This window comes from Protopterus annectens, chromosome 15.part0, assembly GCF_019279795.1.
Source record: "Protopterus annectens isolate FY-2018-M chromosome 15.part0, PAN1.0, whole genome shotgun sequence".
In the NCBI taxonomy this organism is placed as follows: domain Eukaryota; kingdom Metazoa; phylum Chordata; order Ceratodontiformes; family Protopteridae; genus Protopterus; species Protopterus annectens.
The window spans coordinates 648368546-648390573 of NC_056749.1; the positions used below are offsets into that span (position 1 = coordinate 648368546).

Consider the following 22028-nt stretch of genomic DNA (forward strand, 5'->3'; position numbering starts at 1 on the left):
TCCTCTTCTCCCTGCTGTCACAGGTAGCACTTCTGAGGACGCTACTTCCACCTCGTACCCAGGGATCCCTCTGCCATCTCCCTGGTTCTACTTGTCACTACCCCTAATGTCTTCAGTTGCTGGTCATTAGTGCTTTCACTGTGGCATGCATTCACCTCTCCCCTTTGCTGACCAGCTTTGACACCTCTTCTCATTTCTTTATAATCCGTATCCCCTATCTTTCTTATCAGGACTCTTAGTCACTCACCTCCTCTCAACAAACCCCATTCCATTCTCAGCCTGGCTTTGCTCCCTTCATTAACTTTTGGTTACACTTACTCCTCCTGCCTGTGACATTTCCTTCTATAATTCCCGTATCTCTAGCCATCCTTGCTATCTGTACTAGTTGCCTTGTTCCTTGTGATGTAGCTGATGCCTTTTGCCTTCATGGAACAAATGAGATGACTGTGTTCAGTTATGAGAGTCATTGGATCAGGGTCATGTTATGGTTCGGGGGAAGGGAAATTAAGAAGTTTGGCTTAATAAGAACAAGAGCAAGAATAAACAAGTAAATAAATACATACATACATACATATATACTGTACATACATAGATACATACATACATACATATATACTGTACATACATAGATACATACAAACATATATACATGAAACTCTTGGTGAAACTGTAGCCAGCCCAGAACTTCTTTCATTCTCATACCTTTTCTGCTAAATAAGCTCCATCCTTTTTACTTTTATTTGACATAAAGCATAAATCACTGTATAAGATTTTATTTATGAATGAAAAAGCTGTCGTCCTTAACTTTGGTTTATATTTTTAGTTAGTTATAATTTTCAGGCATGGGTTCATGCCCTTTTACATACAGACACATTTAAATAAGGAGCAAAGATACAAGTCAGACATAAAAAAATGAAAAGTGTATTTTTGTAGATATTCAGTGACTGATGCTATTTTGTAAACACCATCAATGACTGAACAAAACAGATTTTTTTGGTACATAAGCTATCTTCGCATTATTTCAGTTGAGAGTTTACCGTTTCATTTTAATTTAGCATCCTGTTGTAACCTTAGCCAGTATTGAAGTAATACTGTTACAACACTGGTAGCCCAGGAAGGAGACATGGAATCTCTTACCTATGAAGTGAGCCTGTGTGGCATGCTTAATGGTTGCATATATGTGACTTTGCCCTTTTAGTTTTTGTTGCTTCTGTTTTTATGTTCATATGCAAAATGACTACATATCATGTTTGTACTATATCCACAGCTGATATTATTTGTTCCTTTTCAGTATTATGTTGCAGTGGATGTTCTTAGTCAGAACTTAAATCTTATGGCATTATCATCGTGCTAATGATTCAGGAAAACTGCTTTGTAACTATGCCTGTTTTTTTTTTCTTAACTTACTGTACTTTATAGCATTTTGAGAATTCCATCTGACTTAAGCTGATCTGCCTTTTTCTAACAATTCGATCGTCTGCATATTCATAACTCACTTTAATTTATTCATCCATTTTCTCATACTTTAGAGTCATAGGTGAGGCAATGTTAATCTTGCAGGCAGCATGTATAAGGTATGGAAGCCGACCATCACAGGATGCACACACATTCACACCACGCAAGCACCCTGGTGATGCTGTGTGACCTAGAGTTTGTATAATTACGGGGATATTGGTCCCACGCCATTGCAGTTTTTACTTTTAGAAAAAACAGAGTATGAAAATCTCTTTGACTCAGTGAGTTTCAACTGTGATAACCTGTGACATGATGAGTTAACTGGAAGGCATTGTAAGCATATGTAAATTACTGAGATGTGAAACGATCCATACAAATATATATCTTTAAAACATTGATGAGTGCTATAAAACAGTGATTTCAAAAAGAGATTAATTGGATCACATTGTAGCAATGTTAGCTATATATCTACACCTTGTTACTAATAGTCTATAATAAATCTGTTTACTGTAGAATATATATGGGAAGCCTGGAGGACCTCTGTTTACCACAAGTGCCTTTGCTGCAGTAACACATCATAACCAAAATCCAGATTTTTATGATGAAGTAAGTAATACGTTGTTTATTCATCGCACAACCATCACTCTTATACCTTCAGGTAATGGCAAACGATCATCTTGTTTTCTTTTGCAGTTTCAAAATGTTGTACAAAGATATTTGTGATACACATTTCTTACTACTGTGCAACCTTTAACAAATCTGATTTTCTACTGAGACTCCTTTGACTGATGAAGTATATTCATATATGATTTATGGGGAATGTGTCAATCCACTGAATGTCTTTAAACTGAATGCTGTTCGGTTGAGGTGTAATCTCAGAAAATAACTCTCAAGGGACTTTGAAGTTTGAATTTTCCCCATTTTTATGTGATCTCAGAGTTATTTAGAAACTGGTTCGGTCTCTCCTAATTTGGAGGATGCAGGGATGTTTGCCCTCTGCATAAAAGAATGATTTTGTGATTGCTGAAACTGTTTTTTGATTTTTTTTTAAAGTTGAAGCCATTGAGTGGATAGACAGGAATCCAATTCATGCATGATTGAAGAGAAAAGATTTTCCATTTTTCTGGGATACAGTCCTTGAATCTGAATTATGTAGAGGAAAACATAAGATTTCATGAAATTTGGCATTTAATGGTAACAGTTATTCATTGTAACTTGCCTTTTTCCTTATATATTCTACTTGTAAAAAACAACAGTTGCTTTATTCGGTGTTCTGTATTCAGAATCTGTTTTCATCTCATTTATACATAAATGTATTAAAAGGTCATACAGGAACAGTGGTAATGACCATAACTCCCACTGAAGGTCCCAGATCTAATTCTAGCTACTTCAAATCAAGACAATGAAACTTTTTTTTTTCCATAACTATAAATGGTGTCCATGTATATTGGGATAATTAAATGAGCCTAACAGCAAACATTATGTTCATTTTCCACTTGTCTGTTTTGTTCTTTACAGCTGTGCTTTTCTTGCATCTGACATGTTCTAGCTGGGTAACAGTCGAGCTGGAATTAAACTTACGTGATTTAGATCTGAGATGTAAGACAATGCCGAATGCATGTGTAACCCTGGTTTGAGACAAAATGAAGATGTGATGTATATACTTTCCTTATTATTTCTACTGATCGCATCTATCTTTTTCAAATGCATACACACACACACACACACACACACACACACACACACACACACACACACACACACACACACACACACACACACACACACACACACACACACACACACACACACACACACACACACACACACACACACACACACACTATTTTCTCTAGCTCTGTTTATACTTAAAAATTAAAGAACTGCAAAAAGGAGCACACTTCTTACTTGGCTATTTTTATGGTGTTTAGCAAGCAAGCTGCAGACACACAATATGGCTTGCAATTTACTTACTAACAACTGCTTGAGGGACAGAGAAATGCCATTTTTATCCCCCATCCCAGAACACCCTGTCACTTAAACTGATCTCTGTCAGGCCACCCCATAACCCTAGTAAAGGCACACCATGTGGAATAATGTTCTTATAATGCCTGAAATACACATCATATTTCTGGTTACATGAAGCTGCTAGTGTATGCCTTTTGTGATACCCACACTGTAATATCCCTCATGGTATCCACCATCCCCTTACCTTTTTTTCACCTACTCACTGTCTGGCACAGCCATCTATTCTCCTTCCTGGGTGGCCGGTGTCTGAAGCTATGCAAGTAAGCACATCTGAATTATGGCACATAATTAACCTCTGTAGAGGATAGGGCAAAACTGTGGAAATTACTGTCCCTCCCCAATACCCATGCACAGCTACAGTCTTAGCCAACTGGCAGCTATGTTGCTGAGCATTTTTTCTCCCCTTGATCTTGCCCAATTGCTCAGTGCTAACATCCAATTATTTCATTCATTCTAGGGCCAAAGGAACTGGGCACACCTGGGCTTCCCTACAGCCCAATTGTCCCTGCCTGGGAGTTCTGATAAGCTGTCCATGCTCATTAAGAATTGGTTGGTAAGAAGCAGGCCAGCTTGAAGGTTTAGGAGGGTAAACTACCCTTTAACCCACTAAGACCATACTCAGTGGCTCTGGTGAGTCTGCTGTTGCAATCCCCAGAGGGGGAAAATGCCACTGCATGCCAAATTCCCCTCAGTTTCTGGGTTCTAAGCCCCTTGACTGTGCAGTCTCAGCTAACTCAGTCTCTCCTGGATAACACCTATTGTTCCTTCAAAGCTTCACCCTATGTGGCAAGCCAGGCATCATCCCTGGTAACAGCTGCTCACTACCAATCTCTCTGGCCAGCTCCTGCAGGTGCCAGATGTGCTAATTGAACTCAGGTCACCTGCAACACAGGGCTTTCTCCCTCCATGTCACAGATCTGGCCTATAGAGAGTTAACAAAGTCAGTACTTGATGAAATAAATTAGTTCCTTTGGGTTATATCATTTACACTTCGACAGCAAATTATCTTTTTTCCCTATGGAGACTTGTGAACAACATTTATAATGCCTCTGCGTTTCCTGCAGAACAAGTTCCCAGAGAAATAAGAAAGTGTAACAAGTAGGTAGCAGTAAGTTTCCTTCTAACAGTGAAATTGTGAGTCATCTGGAAGGCCAATGCATACATCTACAGCCTTCATTTGCACTAAAATTAGTAATATGTTGATATGCATTAGTGGTTTATCCAGTGCACGGATAAAAAGCTATGTGGATTTGGTCCAAGACCAGATGCCATCAAATCTTGGTGCAATAATGTTTCGCACCTAGTGCTGTTTTCATTTCTGTTCTTAACAGACATTTTGCATTTATTTATTCTGTGTGAACCGGGTAAATGAACTGGACCAGGGACCTTTTTCAGCCACCGAGCCACAAGGACAAATCAGTGAAGGTAGGAATATAACAAAACAACACAATCATTAAGGCAATTGACAAAGATTGCACAAAACATGGCATATGTCTGAAATTGCACTTTGAAAACATTACAAAATTTGTCACAAGACAGCATGCATTACAGGTGTCTTAATTTCCAATTTAGAGGGCTTACTCTGTTATATAAATGCAAACGTTGTATGAAAGCATATTGCAGTGTACTGAACTGTATGGATTTAACACAACATGATAGAAATTCACGTAAATAATAAACTTGGAATCAAACATATGTCTACAACCAATAAGTAACAGAAGAAAAAGACAGCTATTGACGTCAACCTTTTATATTATATATTTATTGAGATTGTGGATGTTTAACAGTATTACGATATGTGTAAAGTGAGGCTTTCCTACCATAACTGCATCAGGATAAATAGTAACAGATGCTGTGGCAAACTAGTTGCTACAGAGATGTGATAATAGCTACAGAAATTAAAATCACAAATAAATATGTGCCACCTAACCTAAGGCTACCTGGCTGCTAAGACAATTTGCAAAGAAAAACACTGAGTGAGCCTTTGTGTATTGTCTTTATATTAGATAACTGTTATAAAAGATAGCAATAAAGGGTACAAAGAAATTTGCAGCATTAAGGAAAGAAACCAAAAAAGTGCCACTGTAAATTAGAAAAATGAATAGTGGGTGGCAATGACATATGACATTAGTTATGACATTTCGTGGAATGAGAGAGAGGTCTGTTTCAGTAAAAGAATTACACTGAACATCTGGGGGAAATTTATCAATATATCTGTATACAGGGATACTAAGAGCTGGAAAAGAGAGATCACAATCCCACTTTGGCAGATTTTTGCTATGTTGCTGGAATGATGATTAATGAAATAAAACAAAACTGTTCAAAATCGCCATGTAGTCTTTTATTAAAAAAACACAAGCTAAAACAAACAGCTTTTGCTAACACTTCATCAAGTGTTTAAAAACAGTCATTTAAAAATCCATTTAACTACAGATACCTTATATTCCACATGGCAAATAATAACCAATCAGTATGTACATCACATTAAATGGTGGCCACAGTGGTACAGTGGTTAGCATTGCCACCTCACAGCAAGAGGTTCTCCGGTTCAATTCTCAGCTGGACTGCCTTCTGTGCATAGTCTGCATGTCCTCCCTGTGGTCGCGTGAGTTTTCTCCGGGTGCTCCGGTTTCCTACCACATCCCAAAGACATGCTGTAGGTGGATTGGATACTCTAAATTGGCCCTAGGCATGGGTGTGTGCATATGTGTGCCTTCCGTGGAAGGTTGGGTGCCGGGCTGGCAGTTCGACACCATAAAACTCCACTGCCAATCATGAGCAGGCATATGATCCGTTGTGGCGACCCCTAACTGGAAAAGGCCGAAAGAAGATGATGATGTACATCACATTAAAAATCTCCAGTATATTCTCTACTTACATTCCTTTCATATGTGAATAAATGATGTACCTATTAAAAAAAAAAAAAAAAAAAAAATATATATATATATATATATATATACACATATACACATAAATATATATTATATACACACACACACGTGTGTGTATGTATATGTGTGTGTGTGTGTATGTGTATATATATATATATATATATATATATATATATGTATATATATATATATATATATATATATATGTATATATGTATATGTATATATATATATATATATATATGTGTATATATATATATATATATATATATATATATATATGATAAAAGTGATTAAGTCCTTAAAGGTTTGGATTTCAACTACTTGTAATAGTAACCATGCCATTTAAACCTGGAGTTTTATGTTTTATAATGACCTAGCCCACCTGACTGTCTTTACAGTGACTGCCTTCCACTTTTGGCCATTTGGCATATAGAATAGCCTGTAACATTTGTAATGTTGTTGGAATGATGTATAATGATCTAGCCAACCAGTCATGACATGCATTTCCTGTTTACGAATTGTATAAAATTTATAGATTCATGCCTGAAATCAAACATTTAAGGTCAATGAAACATGTTTCCGGGAAAGAGCTGGAAGGGGAGGATGATTAGCACGGTGCGTTACTTGTTAGTGGGAGTGCAAGGCAGACAGCTACTTTCCAGCTCATTTGAGACAAGCGCTAACTGGAGAATATGTAGTTATAGCATAACTTGTAGATGAGTAGGGTAATTAAGGAAGGGTAGGAAAAATAGGAAAGAACTGACACTGGGTTTGGTAAGGGCAGATGAAAACAAAGAGGACCTAAGGAGTGAGATATGTGACTTGTACAGTGTATGCATGTCTAAACACTCCGCTGTATTAATGGAATGTATTTAGAAAACAGGAACTCATCTGGGGAGTAACTAAAGACTAAAAACCTTTAACCAAGTCATATTTTGAAATTGTGGAGGCACTGAGTAGCAGTTACTGCTGCGGTAGAGGTGGTTTAAACAGTAGTAGGAGTTTCTAGAGTAGTGATATGTAGACAATGAGGAATGAAGAGATTCCAGAAGAGAGTAAGTGGAAACAGTATTCTAAAAGTGGACTGACAACGGCATGAGCCCAAAGACAAGTTGAAAAGGAAGAGAGCATTTGTGGCAACCCAATGCAACTTTATCCTGACAAATAGACTGACCAGAAGTATAGCTGCGGAAACCTGACTGTACAGGACAGTGTAGCGGAGCTGTACCACCTTTAAGGCCAGTGTCCACTTTGTTGAGCTTTCTAGATCACTTTGGAAGTTTAAAAGAGAACTAAAGTTTTTTCTCTACTTCACCAATATAAAGAAAAGTAAAAAAAAATAAATTACAAGGCACACTGCAAAAAATGTATCCCAAACAAAAGAAGAATCAATTTATTACATTATGAAGTTTTTGTATAATGTGACAATTAATATATTTTTGACGTGTTAGTGTTATGTAAATATTTTTGTATATTGGTTTAAGGATTCATGATGCAAGTTAATTTGGTGTAAGTGATTTCAAAACATTTGTAAAAGGTTCATTTTCTATGAAGTGTTTCTTATGAAGTCTGTTCAATTAAGCGATGAAAGTGTTCAAAGGTTTTTGGAGACATTTTTTCAGTACATTTTGTAATTTATTTCTTTTCTGTTTCTATTATCATGTATAATCCTCTTATTCCTTCTTCTAAGCACCTTCACACATTTAGGAGAAAATAGACCACAAAAATACCTGATAACCAATAAGTCATCCTCCTACAAAGTTCCCTATGATAAGTTTTCTCATTTGTCTCCCAAGTAGTCGACTGTCTGTATTAAGTAATGCATAGAACAGTGGTAGTTATTTTGGTTCACAACAGCATGGAGATTAACTACCTGGGCAGGTGAATTCTAGACATCAAGGAAATGGGCCCTTTTTTTTTAATTGTGCAAGTTTAAAGCTGCTAATATATTAAGTAGAATGATTCATTTTATTTATTTCTTTAAAGAGTTTCTTTAGTCATTTATTAGCTTCAGGATAAATGCACTGGAACAGCAAACTAATAACTGTTGGCTTTTATGTTTCATAAAGCTATTGCTAATGTACATATATTTAATGGTTGGTTTATTGCAGGGTAAATACTAATTGTGGCTTTCATATAGTAGCGTTCTATCTAACTGGTGGAAGCATTCCCATAAAGACAAAGTAAGGGTTTGGGTACTGGGGGGACATCACTAATCATTCCTAAACAATATTGTGTGTGATTCTGTGTGAAGACATCTTGACCAGGTTTCAGTTACTATTGGCGAGATTGTGTAGGGTCTGTGCGCTGAAAGGTACAATAATGCAGCAAGACTAATGCATTATGTATTGTACAGACACTGCAATGTAGAAGGAGTGGAAAAGTATTGTAAGCGTGGTCCGCAAAGTGTTATCACGAATGATGAAATTTATATCACATGAGATCATCCATTACCAAAAAAAAAAACAGATGCAAGGAAAACTAGATATAGCATTCCAAGAAAAAAAGACGAAAGTAGTGTTGATCATTGAAATTGCTATACCCAGTGATTGCAGTGCCTTGTATATCAAGAAGAAGAAATTTTTAAAATACCAGGATTTGCATGCAGAAATGAGAGCTATGTGGAAGAAAGATGCCCAGACAGTTTCAGTAGTAGCAGTAGGATTAACAAGACTAATAAAGAATAATTTATAGTTGTACTAAAATGCGTGACCAAACATGTAACCTCATATAACCTGCGGGAGGATGGAATTCTGGGCTGCTGAGAAGAGCACTCTTGGTTAACATCAAAGAAAGGAGCACTACTGTTTTCATGACCCTTAATTATGCCATGACATAGGAATGGGTACATTCCCATCAAGGTATGTAAAACACCTAAGCATTTAGAGATATTAAACCTTGAAAGCCCTGCTCAGTGGCTGAGATCCTAGGGATCCAGTGATTATAACTTTGATCTGTATTCATACAGTGTAAAACTTATTTGGGCATGGCAGGTTTTGAGTATTATTTAAGAGAGCAGTACACATTTACCAGGCTCCTTTAAAGTCAGTCATTTATTGTATAGTGTTTGGAGCCAGCAATGTAGATTTCACGCACATAGCATGCTATGTACATTGGAAGCAGTGGCACAAATCATGTGACACATAGCATCCCATGTACATTGGAAGCATTGGCACAAATCATGTGACTGTAGCGTCCCATGTACATTGGAAGCAGTGGCACAAATCATGTGTCTGTAGTGTCCCTGTCCAGCATGTAGATTTTGCTGGCAGCATGCGAGGTTATGCAGTAGTTCATCACACTGACATCATCTTCTAAAATACAACAATTTGTGTCCTATTGGTCACCCAAGCAGCAGTCCAGTTTCTCAGTCTTGGTCCTAATTCCACCTCCTCCAGGTTTCTTATCATCCATGTTTGTAGGCCCAAGTCAAAGGTCTTTCTGAAATCCACGCAGACCACATCTACTACTGCTCATTTGTCAAGTTCACCTTGTCCACGCGTTCTGTTCACGAATTCATGTCAGTTGAAATCTGGTGACTTGTTAATAGGCAGGCATGCATAGCATTTGTTTAAGTTAACATAACCAAATAGACCCCAGCCGAAGCAACAACAGAAGAAACAAAAGACTCAGCATCAACTGGTGTCACGAACAGGATGCACAAAAAAATGAAATAATCCAATGGAAAGACAAAAGTATTGCTTTATTCGACCGTACCCAACATTAAGCGCTTTCATCCACAAAAATTGGACTTCTTCAGAATACCATAAATTAAAATCAGTTACAATTTAAATACAAGGTGGGATTGGTGCCAAGAAGTATTTAAATTGTAACTGATTTTAATTTATGATATTCTGAAGAAGTCCAATTTTTGTGGATGAAAGCGCTTAATGTTGGGTACGGTCGAATAAAGCAATAGTTTTGTCTTTCCGTCGGATTATTTCATTTGTTTAAGTTACTAATTTGCATGATTGTGTACAAGTAAAACTAATTTTGTTTGAGTTGTATGATGGCATTGTTTTAAACAGGTAAGATGTTTCCTTTTAGACATAATGCCATTGTATAATGACATGTCTTGTCAGGGCTGTGGATAATTCATATATTTGCTTACAACATGGTGTATTGCCATAAATCATATTAAGAAGTCAGTATTTTGCCAAGGGGATGCCATCCTCGTAGACCATTATGTGAAGAACTTTATCAGCATTGAATTTGGTAGTGGAATGTCATTTATGTGGAGGACAGATATAAGCAATTAACATTACTGGGAAAATAAGTTTAGAGAGCATGATTCTTGAACATTAAGGCTGCAAAATGGGCTACAAATAGATCAAGGAGGTCCCATTCTATGGTTCTAGTCTGTAATTTAATTTAGTGATAAAGTAGCTAAATTGAAAAATCAAAACCAAGAAATGTACTGTCTTCTTGTTTGAAAAGTAGTGGCAGAAGTTCTAAATGACATTATTTAGATAAAGTAATTATTTGGTTACCATCTGAGCAGAACAAGCCATGAACACAGCATGCTAGCAAATTATTTTATTTAGTGTTTCATTTAAGCTCACGCATAAGATTGCTAATTAAAAATATGTTTCTTGTCCTCAGTGTGAAGGATGGAATTTGAATTCTAAAAATAGTGGAAAACTAGCAGATCTTTGTGAAATTCAAATCATGTTTTTGTCCCTCTCACACCCTCCATGTAGGGAACTTCACTGTCCATACCTACTTAATACAATTACCTCCGAGGATGCTGAACCCCAAGGAAAGGTGAATTTCCACTGTAGTGATATAGCTCAGAAAGGGTACGTTTTAATGCTTCGTGACAGTTGTATAAATAATTACAGCACTTACTATCGTTTGCAAACAAGTATAATATTCCAGCACAGCATGATCCAGCTTTGTCCTTTCTTTTCATCAAAACATATAAAGAAAGGTTTGTAACACTTAATGCACGTAAACAGACATTATGCCAGTGCCAAAACCCACCAAGGAATGGAAATTCTCCATTCCCCAGAAGGCATTTAAGTATAAAATTCCCGCATTTGCCGAACCTTCTGCACAGTCCCCATACATACAGACGTACACACAGACTGCTGTTTGATTCGCACACATGGGGAGATCTAGAAGAATGTTCTCAAAAACCTCATTCCATACATCAGGTTTCGAGTTTAGTTATTTGGTTTCTCAGAACAAAAGCCACCAGCATGTATATTAATTGTTTATATGCAGAATAGTAATGATATGAATTTAAGATTCATTAATTTAAAAAAAAAATCAATTTGTTTGTTCAGTTTTAGTTAACAGACCTGTCAAAAGTAATATTCCATGGATATGCACCATATATTTGTAGTCATTATTGCTATTTAATGGTAATGACAGATAAATGTGTTGGACATAACTTCTGGTGAACATATTTGTCATAGATGGTTAGAATGTACATTTATAATAAGTAAGTTTGAATTTGTATGGTAGTTAGGTATTTTGTTGTAGCATAACTGTTTGTGGAACAGCCAAGGAGCTTTGATCTGGTTTAAAGAACTTGCTTATAGTAGTGTACTATCTGAGTAGATGTTGGGAAATTCAAAAACAAACCTGCGGGATACAATGTATTCTAAGCTTTATAACTTCAGCCACTATTGTATACTGCCAGTATTACAAATAATTACCATGATGCCCTAGCTGGCATATGTACCCCCAGTCTTCTCCGTGATGTTGTACTTAATTCCGCAACATTACTAACTGATTATCAGATGTTAGCTATGTTAATTAAAACAAAACAGATGGTCAATTAAGTAATCTTGTAAGCATTATACAAAAGAAATATCTTTAACGAGCTTTAGACTATAACGTCATAGCTGAGATGAGTTACTGGCCTAACAGGAATATGTTTTTATTTCTCCTTATGAAAATCATGGGGAAACCACTTTGAGAAACTGCATAAAATAAAAGCTGGATAGGTAAGCATAGCTTGAATTTTAAATAGCCCTTGATTATTATTTGCAAAAAATATACCTATTTAAAACTAGTAACCTCTTGTAAAAAGTTATTTCCTAATGTGCACCTTTTTTCTGTATTCATCACATGCATTTATCAGTAGTTTATGAAGTCTTTGTACTTTGCATGAAATGAATGATCAGACACCTTTATGAATTTACTTGTACTAATTATATTTCAGATTAAAATTGAACTGCCAATATATCTTCATGAAAAGCATCATCTGTTGTTCACATTTTATCATGTCAGCTGTGAACTTAACACAAAACCTGCAAACAAAAAGAAGGATGCAGTGGAAATGCAAGGTTTGTTATTATTTTCCTGAACTGTTTGTATCACAGCACGGTAGATTTCTCTCCATTTAGTTGTGCCATTTGTACATTAAATTTTCTAAAGCAAATAAGCTGTCAGTATAAACTTTTTAACCTACCAAGATTTAATTTCATGGTGCCATTGCAATATAGTGAAGCATTGTAAAGATTCATTAGAGGAAGTTAGAATGTTTTCATTTAGAAAAGACAGATCTGTGAAGCAAAGTTAGGAGGAATTAATACGTTAACTAGCTTGTTAGGATGAGTATCTAAATAAGTGAAAGTGAGGCTGTGATTCTCATTATAAATGGATATGAGCTAAAACAATCAGGAGACAACAGAAAATGAGTGATAGAAAATATGAACCAAAAGTGACAGGTACAAGTCAGCAGATTTCAGTTAACAATGCTAGGTCATTGACTGTCTATAAGTGGCATTACATGATTCCAGAGATTAGATATATCCTTTGTAATCTTTTCATCTGAAGATGTTATAATTCCCATGTACCTTTCTCTCATTAGGACTGTCATAGAATGTAAACCCTACACCATGGAAGCAAGCAGTAGCAAAACTCATACCTAAGAAACCCAAACATGAATGACTTTAGGAGAATTTTAATCTTATGTACACAATCGTAGACCAGTTACTACACTGTTAGCAAGTTTATTAATAAAAAAACAAGTAATCTCCGTGGTATCCCCGAAGTCTGAAAACAACCCACTAAAGTGTAGTGGGTCCAAAAACAAAACAGTGTAAGAAACTTCTCTGTGTGGAAGATTTTCAGTCCATATATTTCTAGTTAATCACTGTATATTAATCAAATCAGACAATAGTAGTAGAAGTAGCGAACGTAAACTCGTCTTAAGTCAAAACAAAACAAAACAAAAAGTAATAATAGAAAATATATAATTGTACAGCATTATTAAGTATTTGAAAGTAGTCCAAGCAAGGCAGGCAGTCTGTTTCCAGTTGAAAATCCTTTATTAAGTACACAGACAAGCGATCCAAGTAAAACAAAAGTAGAGTAATAATTTCCTCACAAGCTTTCTAAATATGTATATATATATATATATATATATATATGTATATGTATACTTTTTATCAGGCATAGGAGTGGTTTATTGTGCTGTAAAACAAAGTGTTATTGGTACACATGTTAAATTCACATCCCTTCCCCCATCAGTGTGACATTCGAGCTGGTCTTGCCCTACTTAGTAGCTGTCTTAATAATATATAACCTTTATGTACTTTAAATAAAATTATATAATGATGTGGTACCTCTTATTTAACCAAATTATTAAGTAGATTATTAAGTCTATGATTTTATCCAAGACAATATACTACATGGCTGGAAATATATCAACCTTAGTTCATTTGGCAATCAAAAAAATATATATAAATATTTACATATACATTTTGCATGTAAAAATCAATTTCTATTTTTATAACCTATTGTTAACAAAGATCGCTTTCGTCCTTTTAGACTTCTTCAGGTCTGTGTACAAGAACCCTAAAAACCTATATAATTGTATTATTAGTTAGTATTGTTATTACACATCATTTTGAATAAAGTGGAAAAAAAAACAGAAAAAAAGAAAAATAAGAAAAAATGTATTTATGATGATGGAAACAAAATATACACTTAAATTTCAACTGATTTAAAATGGTATTTAAAACCAATTTGTTGAATAAAATAAAATACAATTAGTCATGTAAATAATGTGGCAATTTTCTAAGTTCCAGTGCACTTTTAATTGAACAGTAGTAGTTTAGTCCAGGCTTCCTAAAAGTTTATTAATACAATCCAACACACATAATGTTAAGAGCTTTTGTCACAATGGCAATGGGACTTCTTCAGAACTAATTCCATTCATATAAACAATCTATTTTTATCATTTCAATAGTCACATAACCTCTGATGTTATACCATTTAAAAACCTATCCATTCATTTGTATCCATATACTATCATAAAATGTAACATATATTTTTAAGTGCTATCTGTCTATTCAAGCTTGGTGGAATATCTACCTGCAATAGTTGTCCTAATAATTTCTTATAATCTATACATTCCTCCAACATCTGCCTCTAGGATTCTTATCAACCTTTTTAATTATACAGAATTTAAACTATATAAAATCATTACACTTTGGCCAGTTTGCTAAGCACATTGTTCACATTACCTTTTCTAATGTCATAGTGATTCTCATATAGAAGTTTTCTGAAACTGTGTTCAAATTTATCCACATAATGTGGTATAGAGCTAAGTATACTATACCAGCATTAACACAGGTAGCATAATGTGAAAAATGTAAAGTATAATTTTTTTATAGTAATGTAAAATTTGGTAAGTGAACAGATGATATGAGTAATGCCATTCAAGCAAAGGGAACATCTACCTGTAATCGTGTTTGACATGGCTTGAGTGGACAGATAGCACATAACAGTGTGCTAAAATTAATTTGCTAAATTGCAATAGGAATAAACTTTTAGCCTTCTTAATGCATGTGTGCTTTTATGACTCATGTTATTTTATGATAATATATGGATACAAGGGAATGGATAGGTTTTAAATGGTGTAACATCATAGGTTATTTGATATGAAATGATTAATGGGACTGTTTATACAAATGGAATTCGTTCTTGGAGTTTCATTGACATTGAATTGAAAGTGCTTACGTTTTCATTGGACATAGCTGAACTTTTAGGTCTGTGCCTTCTTGGTCCACAAAAAATCAGGGGATGTAAGGCCCCCATTAGATTACAGAAAATCTAATCCTAAATTGCTAATTTTTCACTCACTTTTTCTACTTTGTAATAGCCTGGAATGTGCATAATTTGGAATCAGAGTGTCTCAAGAAGCCTTTCAGTTGTAAAGGCTGCCTTTTATGATGGCATCAGTGCAAATAAAGTTTATGAAATTCTTAAACACCATGGCAGTTACTCTTCAGATGCAGAAGATCTGTTTTCCTTTACCAAGATAACTTTCAGCAGCCACATTTTTGGAAGGGCTCAGCTCCAGGCTGCTGTTTCTCAAACATCCACTTGCATGGCATTTCAGTGAAAGTCCAAAAGTCTTCTCTGACTCCAGTTTAAAACAACACCTTTCTCAAGCTGGTAATAGAATCCAGAGATACAAAGCTATTGACTGTCCAGCAGCCTTTAGAACTTTATTAAAACTGAATTACGCACTTATCTTATTACACACAAAATTAAAAACTGAGACTTCAGCAGACTTGAATCCATTCCCTTTAATGCTTACTTGTATACAAGTACACACATTTCATGACTTTTCACATTATTTAAAACATGTTCCAAAACAGTGTAGACATACAAAAACTAATACTTCTACATAAAAATACTGTTTTAAGGCACATATTTTTACAAATTTCTCTTACTAATTAAATCTTACTAATAGTCATGCAGATAAAAATGTATGTTTCCTTTTTAGTGATTTGTACATTTGCTGTACCTACTCAGGCCTGTTCAATGTGTGGCTGAAGGCCACATTAAAAGGGTCTGTGTCAGAAAAATGAAAGATCAATGTCTCGAACGCTCATATGAGTGAATATTCCAAAACCCAAAATTGCTATTGTGGGGGGCTGTGTCCCCCCCCCACCTCCCGCTAAATATATATTCCAACTCCAAGATCATGTTATAGTGAGGAAAGGGCAAATATTTTGATCCACACTCTAGTGCAAAAAAAAAAAAAAAATAGCAATATTGAGGTTTGAAATATTCGCTCATGTGAGTGCTCGATATTTCAAATGTTCGTTGTTCTAAAGTAGACCCCATTAAAAACACTGTAGTACTGGGACTGTGTGGTACTTTGTGTCAGTGGACTACTGCTAGAAATATCATCAGTGAATATAAGGTAAAAGACAGCAAATAAAATAAGGAAAAGAGATGATTTTCAGTGGTCAAGCTTAACTTGCCACCGTCTCCCAAAGAATACAAACTCTGTCTCTAAAGCCAAGTTGTACTTTTGGTGAAAAGTTTATTAGGACAAAACCAATGAAACCCTTTGATGTAGTTAGTCTTTTAAACAGTATACTCTGTTTTTTTCTTTTTCTGTTTTGCTCCTTTAATCCATAGGACCAATAAAACTGTGGCATTTTCATTTTACTGGTTCATGAAATATATTAAATGTTTCAGAAGAACTCCATTTATGTTTCTCTCAGTCCAGAATAGAGTTTTCTGTGACTGTCTTTTGATTCTTAGTCATCATTCTGTTTCTTGGATCATCTGATATTACCATCACTTTATTCTGTTTCATATGGACTATTCAGAGGCGATCTCTGCCATGTATATAAGGCTATCTCTGACCCTGCTTTATTGGAAATGCTGCATGTCTGCAAGTAAAATGGTACACGGGTTACTCACTCTAAAGACCTTAACCTGGTATGTGACATTAATAGAACCTGCTGGAGGGACAGATTTGTCTCCCAAAGGTTACCACACCTTCGGAACAGACTCCCACTTCATGTCAAACAGAGCACCTCATTGGCCTTCTTCAAAGCAATTTGAATGATTGGATGTTTAACCATAATTCACCCCAGGGGTTCTACCCGTGTCCCTCTTGGACAGGGGCAATAAGTGCTGATCATGGAAATAAGAGTAGAACTTGGCTAGGCTTCTAAGGGCCCTATGGCCATTAGCCTAGTAACTTCCTATGATCCTGTTCATATCTGTATTATATCATTTCACATTTGGAAGGATCCTTTTCCAAATTCTCCAGGAACTTTTTACTTATGGTATTTATAAGGAGAATTTACAGTGGAGAGAAATTCATAAGTTTGTTTATAGCTGTCTGAAAGCTACTTCTGATATCATAGTGGGTAACTACATTTTATAAATCTAGTTCAGAAAGTTTTCTTAAGGTAGTGCTGAGGGACGATTTTAGTCTCACTTGTACAGTTTGTAAAAAGGACTTTGGTGATATATTTAAGAGTGTAACTGTTTTTGTGAGTTTAATAATACAAGTGATGTATTTTTCAAAATTATCCGCAGTGCAAAAACAATTTTCTTCTCTCTTATCCTTACAGTTGGATATGCCTGGTTTCAGTTACTGAAAAATGGGAGACTTGCTTTTTCTGAAGTGCAGTTACCTGTTTCTGCCAATCTTCCTTCTGGGTATCTTAATCACGTAAGTGCAGAACAATTTTTTTTAAAAGAAAAGCATTCCTAAATTGATGTCCTTTGTTTCTGCTTGTATCTCCTTTGGACAAGTAAAATGATATTGTTTTAATGTGTCTTATGCTTTATACAAGTACAGTAGCCTAACTGACCCAGGGAATGTTACAATTATTTATTTAATAGTGGGATGTTATCTTATTTCCCCATCTAGTATAGCTAATGTCTAGTCATTTTTTTTTTTGAAGCAATACATTATTCCTTTGAATGTTGGCCTTCCATGAACAGTTGTTTGTTTTCATGAGTTAGTACAACAAAAAAGTTTGGTATTACTTTACTGCTTCTTCCAACAAATATGAAATTTTAAGCAGGCCATTTTGATACTGTGCCTCAAAACCACAACACACAGTTACTTTTATTTCTAAGCAGATATTGTACATATCATGAAAAGGGCAACATCAGTTGTTTCTGAAGCTAAATGTATACAGTGAACAAGAAGTTTACTTTGAATCTGAAACTTTTGTTTTTGTCTAATTTGAATAAAGAAAACAGTCGTAAAATGCTAAGATCTTTATGAAACAACGTGGTTCATACTTAAGCAGTTAAACAGTGTTAAATTGTTTCTGATATTAAATCGTGTCGTCTACTCTTTTTTGTTAAATCACTTGCTAGAAACATAATACCATTCTGATTACAAATAATGAGTACTTGTGGCATTCATTCTGCCGTCTTTTAAGAGTTCACAACAGTGTGTGACATCTGCTTCACTGAAGTAAGTTTAAAAATCAGAAGCAAATGGACTTCTGACAAAACATAGAAGCTTTTCCTCAACAATCAGTTGCAGACTCAATAAAATGAAGACGGTCACAATAACTGAGGCTTGACTATAGCCTCCCCAACTGAACTGTACTGAACTGTACTAACCTTGGATTGAGAGGTATTACATGGGTTTACTCAAGATTATCTTTAGCCCTCATTTCCTTATTACTGGATCTGTAATTTCTTAGAAATAGAGTTATTATTCTTTGCTAACAGAGTTAGCCTTTTAGGATTTTATCTTTGTAGATTATTGGCTATGAGGAAAGGAGTGAGATTTGAATTTCTGCTTTGCTACCCCTGTGAAGTTTAGGATTTGTAGCAATTGTTTTGAAAGCTTTACATATAGCATAGTAATAAAATTTCCTTATTTTTTAAGAAATGTTCCTGGTTGTGGTTTTTCATCTACAGGACTGATTTATATCACGTTATTTTAGAAACATACTGTACAATTAATTGTTGAACAGTAAAAAATAATCAACCATCCTTGGCCCTCTGAAGCAACAAAGCCTTTTAAATGGGAGGGCAGACACCCTAGAGTCTGTAATTTTACTACTGGGAAGAAAAGGGTTGTAAGAACTGTAGCCCAATCACTGTTTAGATGCACTGAATAGTTTTCGTGTGTGTGTGTGTGTGTGTGTGTGTGTGTGTGTGTGTGTGTGTGTGTGTGTGTGTGTGTGTGTGTGTGTGTGTGTGTGTGTGTGTGTGTGTGTGTGTGTGTGTGTGTGTGTGTGTGTGTGTGTGTTGGGGGAGGGGCTGGGGGCAGTTACTCCTGTTGACAATCGTAGCAGTTGCACTGATGGAACTGATAAAATACTTGTTATACAATCAACTCAGCTGTGCAGATCATACAGTTATTCTGATTTTTTTTACAGATTACTGTTTTTACAGTTTTGAGTAATATTAAAATGTTGTTTCTCTACAGCATTCTGTGCCTGATATTAAGTGGGTAGATGGATCAAAACCACTATTCAAAGTTAGAAGTCATTTGGTCTCAACAGTTTATACACAAGTAAGTACAATTTAGTACTGCATCTTAACGAAGGCAAATAAAGACATTTGTACTGTAGTAACTTCAGCATAATACAGAGTTTGTAATTGTTGAATACAGTCTGTAAAGGCAAGTACCAACCATGTTTATAGAGAAACCCACATATATAATTCACATGTATGAGTGCAGTAGTACTGGGTGTGACGAGGGTAGACAGGATTAGGAATAAGTATATTAGAGGGTCAGCCCAGGTTGGACGGTTTGGAGACAAAGCCAGGGAGGCGAGATTGTGTTGGTTTGGACATGTGCTGAGGAGGGATGATGGGCATATTGGGAAAAGGATGCTAAGGATGAAGCTGCCAGGTAAGAGGAAAAGAGGAAAGCCTAAGATAAGGTTTATGGATGTGGTGAGAGAGGACATGCAGGTGGTTGGTGTGACAGAGAAAGATGCAGAGGACAGGAGGAAATGGAAACAGATGATCCGCTGTGATGACCCCTAATGGGAACGGCCGAAAGAAAAAGAAGTACTGCAGTAGTGCTTAAATGTGTTTATGAAATTAGTTCCACAATAAAGAGCTGAACTTTACACGAGTGCATGGATCGTGCTATACCAAACAGAGCCAAGACTCTATCCTCCAAAAAAAGGAAGCCAATCTGGTGGTCCCCTGCCATAAACAAACTGTACAACAGAAGGAAGAAACTGTTGCAAAAGAGAGTAAAATCCCATGAGTGGAGGAGCTCCCTGGTCAGCCTCAGTAAGAAGCTGAGATCCCTTATAAGATCCTCCAAAGCTAGCTACAAAAACAAAATCGCCACTAATTCTAAGGACAGCCACAAAGCATTCTATAGCTATGTCAAGAATCTTGATGGCAACACCCAGATCTGCTCTGAGTTACAGCACAACAGCACGGAAATTACAGAACCAACTGATATTGCCAACATCCTGGCAGATAGATTCAGTGCTAACTCCCCCCCCCCCGCCCCACCCCCTACAGGGCCTATATCTATACAGGAAGTAGAGTCCCTGTAATCACAACTACGCAGGTAAAAGCTGCACTCTCTAAAGCCAAAACCACAGCATCCATGGGACCGGACTACATCCCAGACTGTGTTTTACATGAACTTCAGAAAGAACTGGCTCCCCACCTAAGCACCATGTTCAGTAATAGCCTCGCATCAGGCTTTGTGCCCACTGAATGGTGCACAGCAACAGTTATCCCACTCCACAAAAGGGGAGCCACCACTGATCCCGGGAACTATCGCCCTATTAGCCTGACGAGCCTGGTCTGCAAGGCCATGGAACGTATCATCATGGAACTAATAAACAAAGACATTGGTAACCTGCAAACTTTGGATCCTACCCAGTTCGGGTTTGTGAAAGGCAGATTATGCCTCCTGAACCTGATCGACTTCTTTGAGGCAGCCACCAAAGCCATAGATGAGGGTAAAGTGGTTCACACAGCCTATCTTGACCTCACCAAGGCTTTCAACACCATCTCCCATTCTGGAATTATAGCTAAACTCACTAAACTAGGTATAAATCCCTACATCACAAGATGGGTTGCCAACTGGCTCACTGACAGAACCCACACTGTAAAAGTTGCAGACTCCAAATCTGACCTCAAACCAGTGACAAGTGGAGTATCACAGGGTTCAGTACTGGGACCTCTCCTGTATGGTATCTACTTCTCTGAAGTACAGGCTAACACAGAAGGCCTCTGGTTAATGAAGTTCACAGATGACTGCAAACTAGCAGCCATAGTCAAGTCCCCAAATGATTTGGACATCCTACAAAAGGGCCTCGCTGAGACAGATGCCTGGTGTCAGAGCCATGGCCTCAAACTCAGTGCCAAAAAGTGCAGTGTCATCCCCTTTGGTAAAAACTCTGTAGCCATGAACTACCACATAGGCATAAATCTACTTAACACCGAATGTTTGATAAGAGACCTTGGGACCCAGGTGGTCAGTAGTCTCTCCTTTGATGGTTACATCACCACAGTAGTCAGTAAGTCCTTCTATGTGGCACACCTCATCATAAAAGGGCTCTCATCCAGGAAAAAAGAGATTGTTCTCCTCTACTCAACACTCAGACCCATTATAGAGTACAGTGCCCCTTTTGGAATGTACCTCACAAGACATCTGCAGCAGCTGGAAAGGCCACACAAAGAGAATTACTGGCCTCAAACAAATGCCCTACACTGACCGTCTCAAAAAACTCCAGCTTTACTCCATAACATATCGCCTACTCCGAGGTGATCTCTGCCTAACATATAAAGCTATGTCAAACCCAGAGCTGTTGGACATGCTACACCTAAAGAAATCCCAATCCCTCTGAGCTACACGCTCTAGGGACCTAAACCTTGTCACCACAATAAATAGGACATGCTGGAGGGATAGATTCCTGTCCCAGG

The 22028-nt window shown here is 36.5% G+C and overlaps 1 protein-coding gene across 1 annotated transcript in view; it reads left to right on the top strand.

Moving 5' to 3' along the window:
* The window catches only part of DOCK11 (dedicator of cytokinesis 11), a 1858863-nt gene that overhangs the window by 629518 nt on the left and 1207317 nt on the right, over positions 1-22028 (top strand). Inside the window, exons 19-22 of the mRNA XM_044057487.1 lie at positions 1969-2061; positions 12550-12673; positions 17723-17823; positions 19552-19638. Of these exons, the coding sequence (XP_043913422.1) occupies positions 1969-2061; positions 12550-12673; positions 17723-17823; positions 19552-19638 (405 nt within the window). The remainder of the gene's footprint in view (positions 1-1968; positions 2062-12549; positions 12674-17722; positions 17824-19551; positions 19639-22028) is intronic.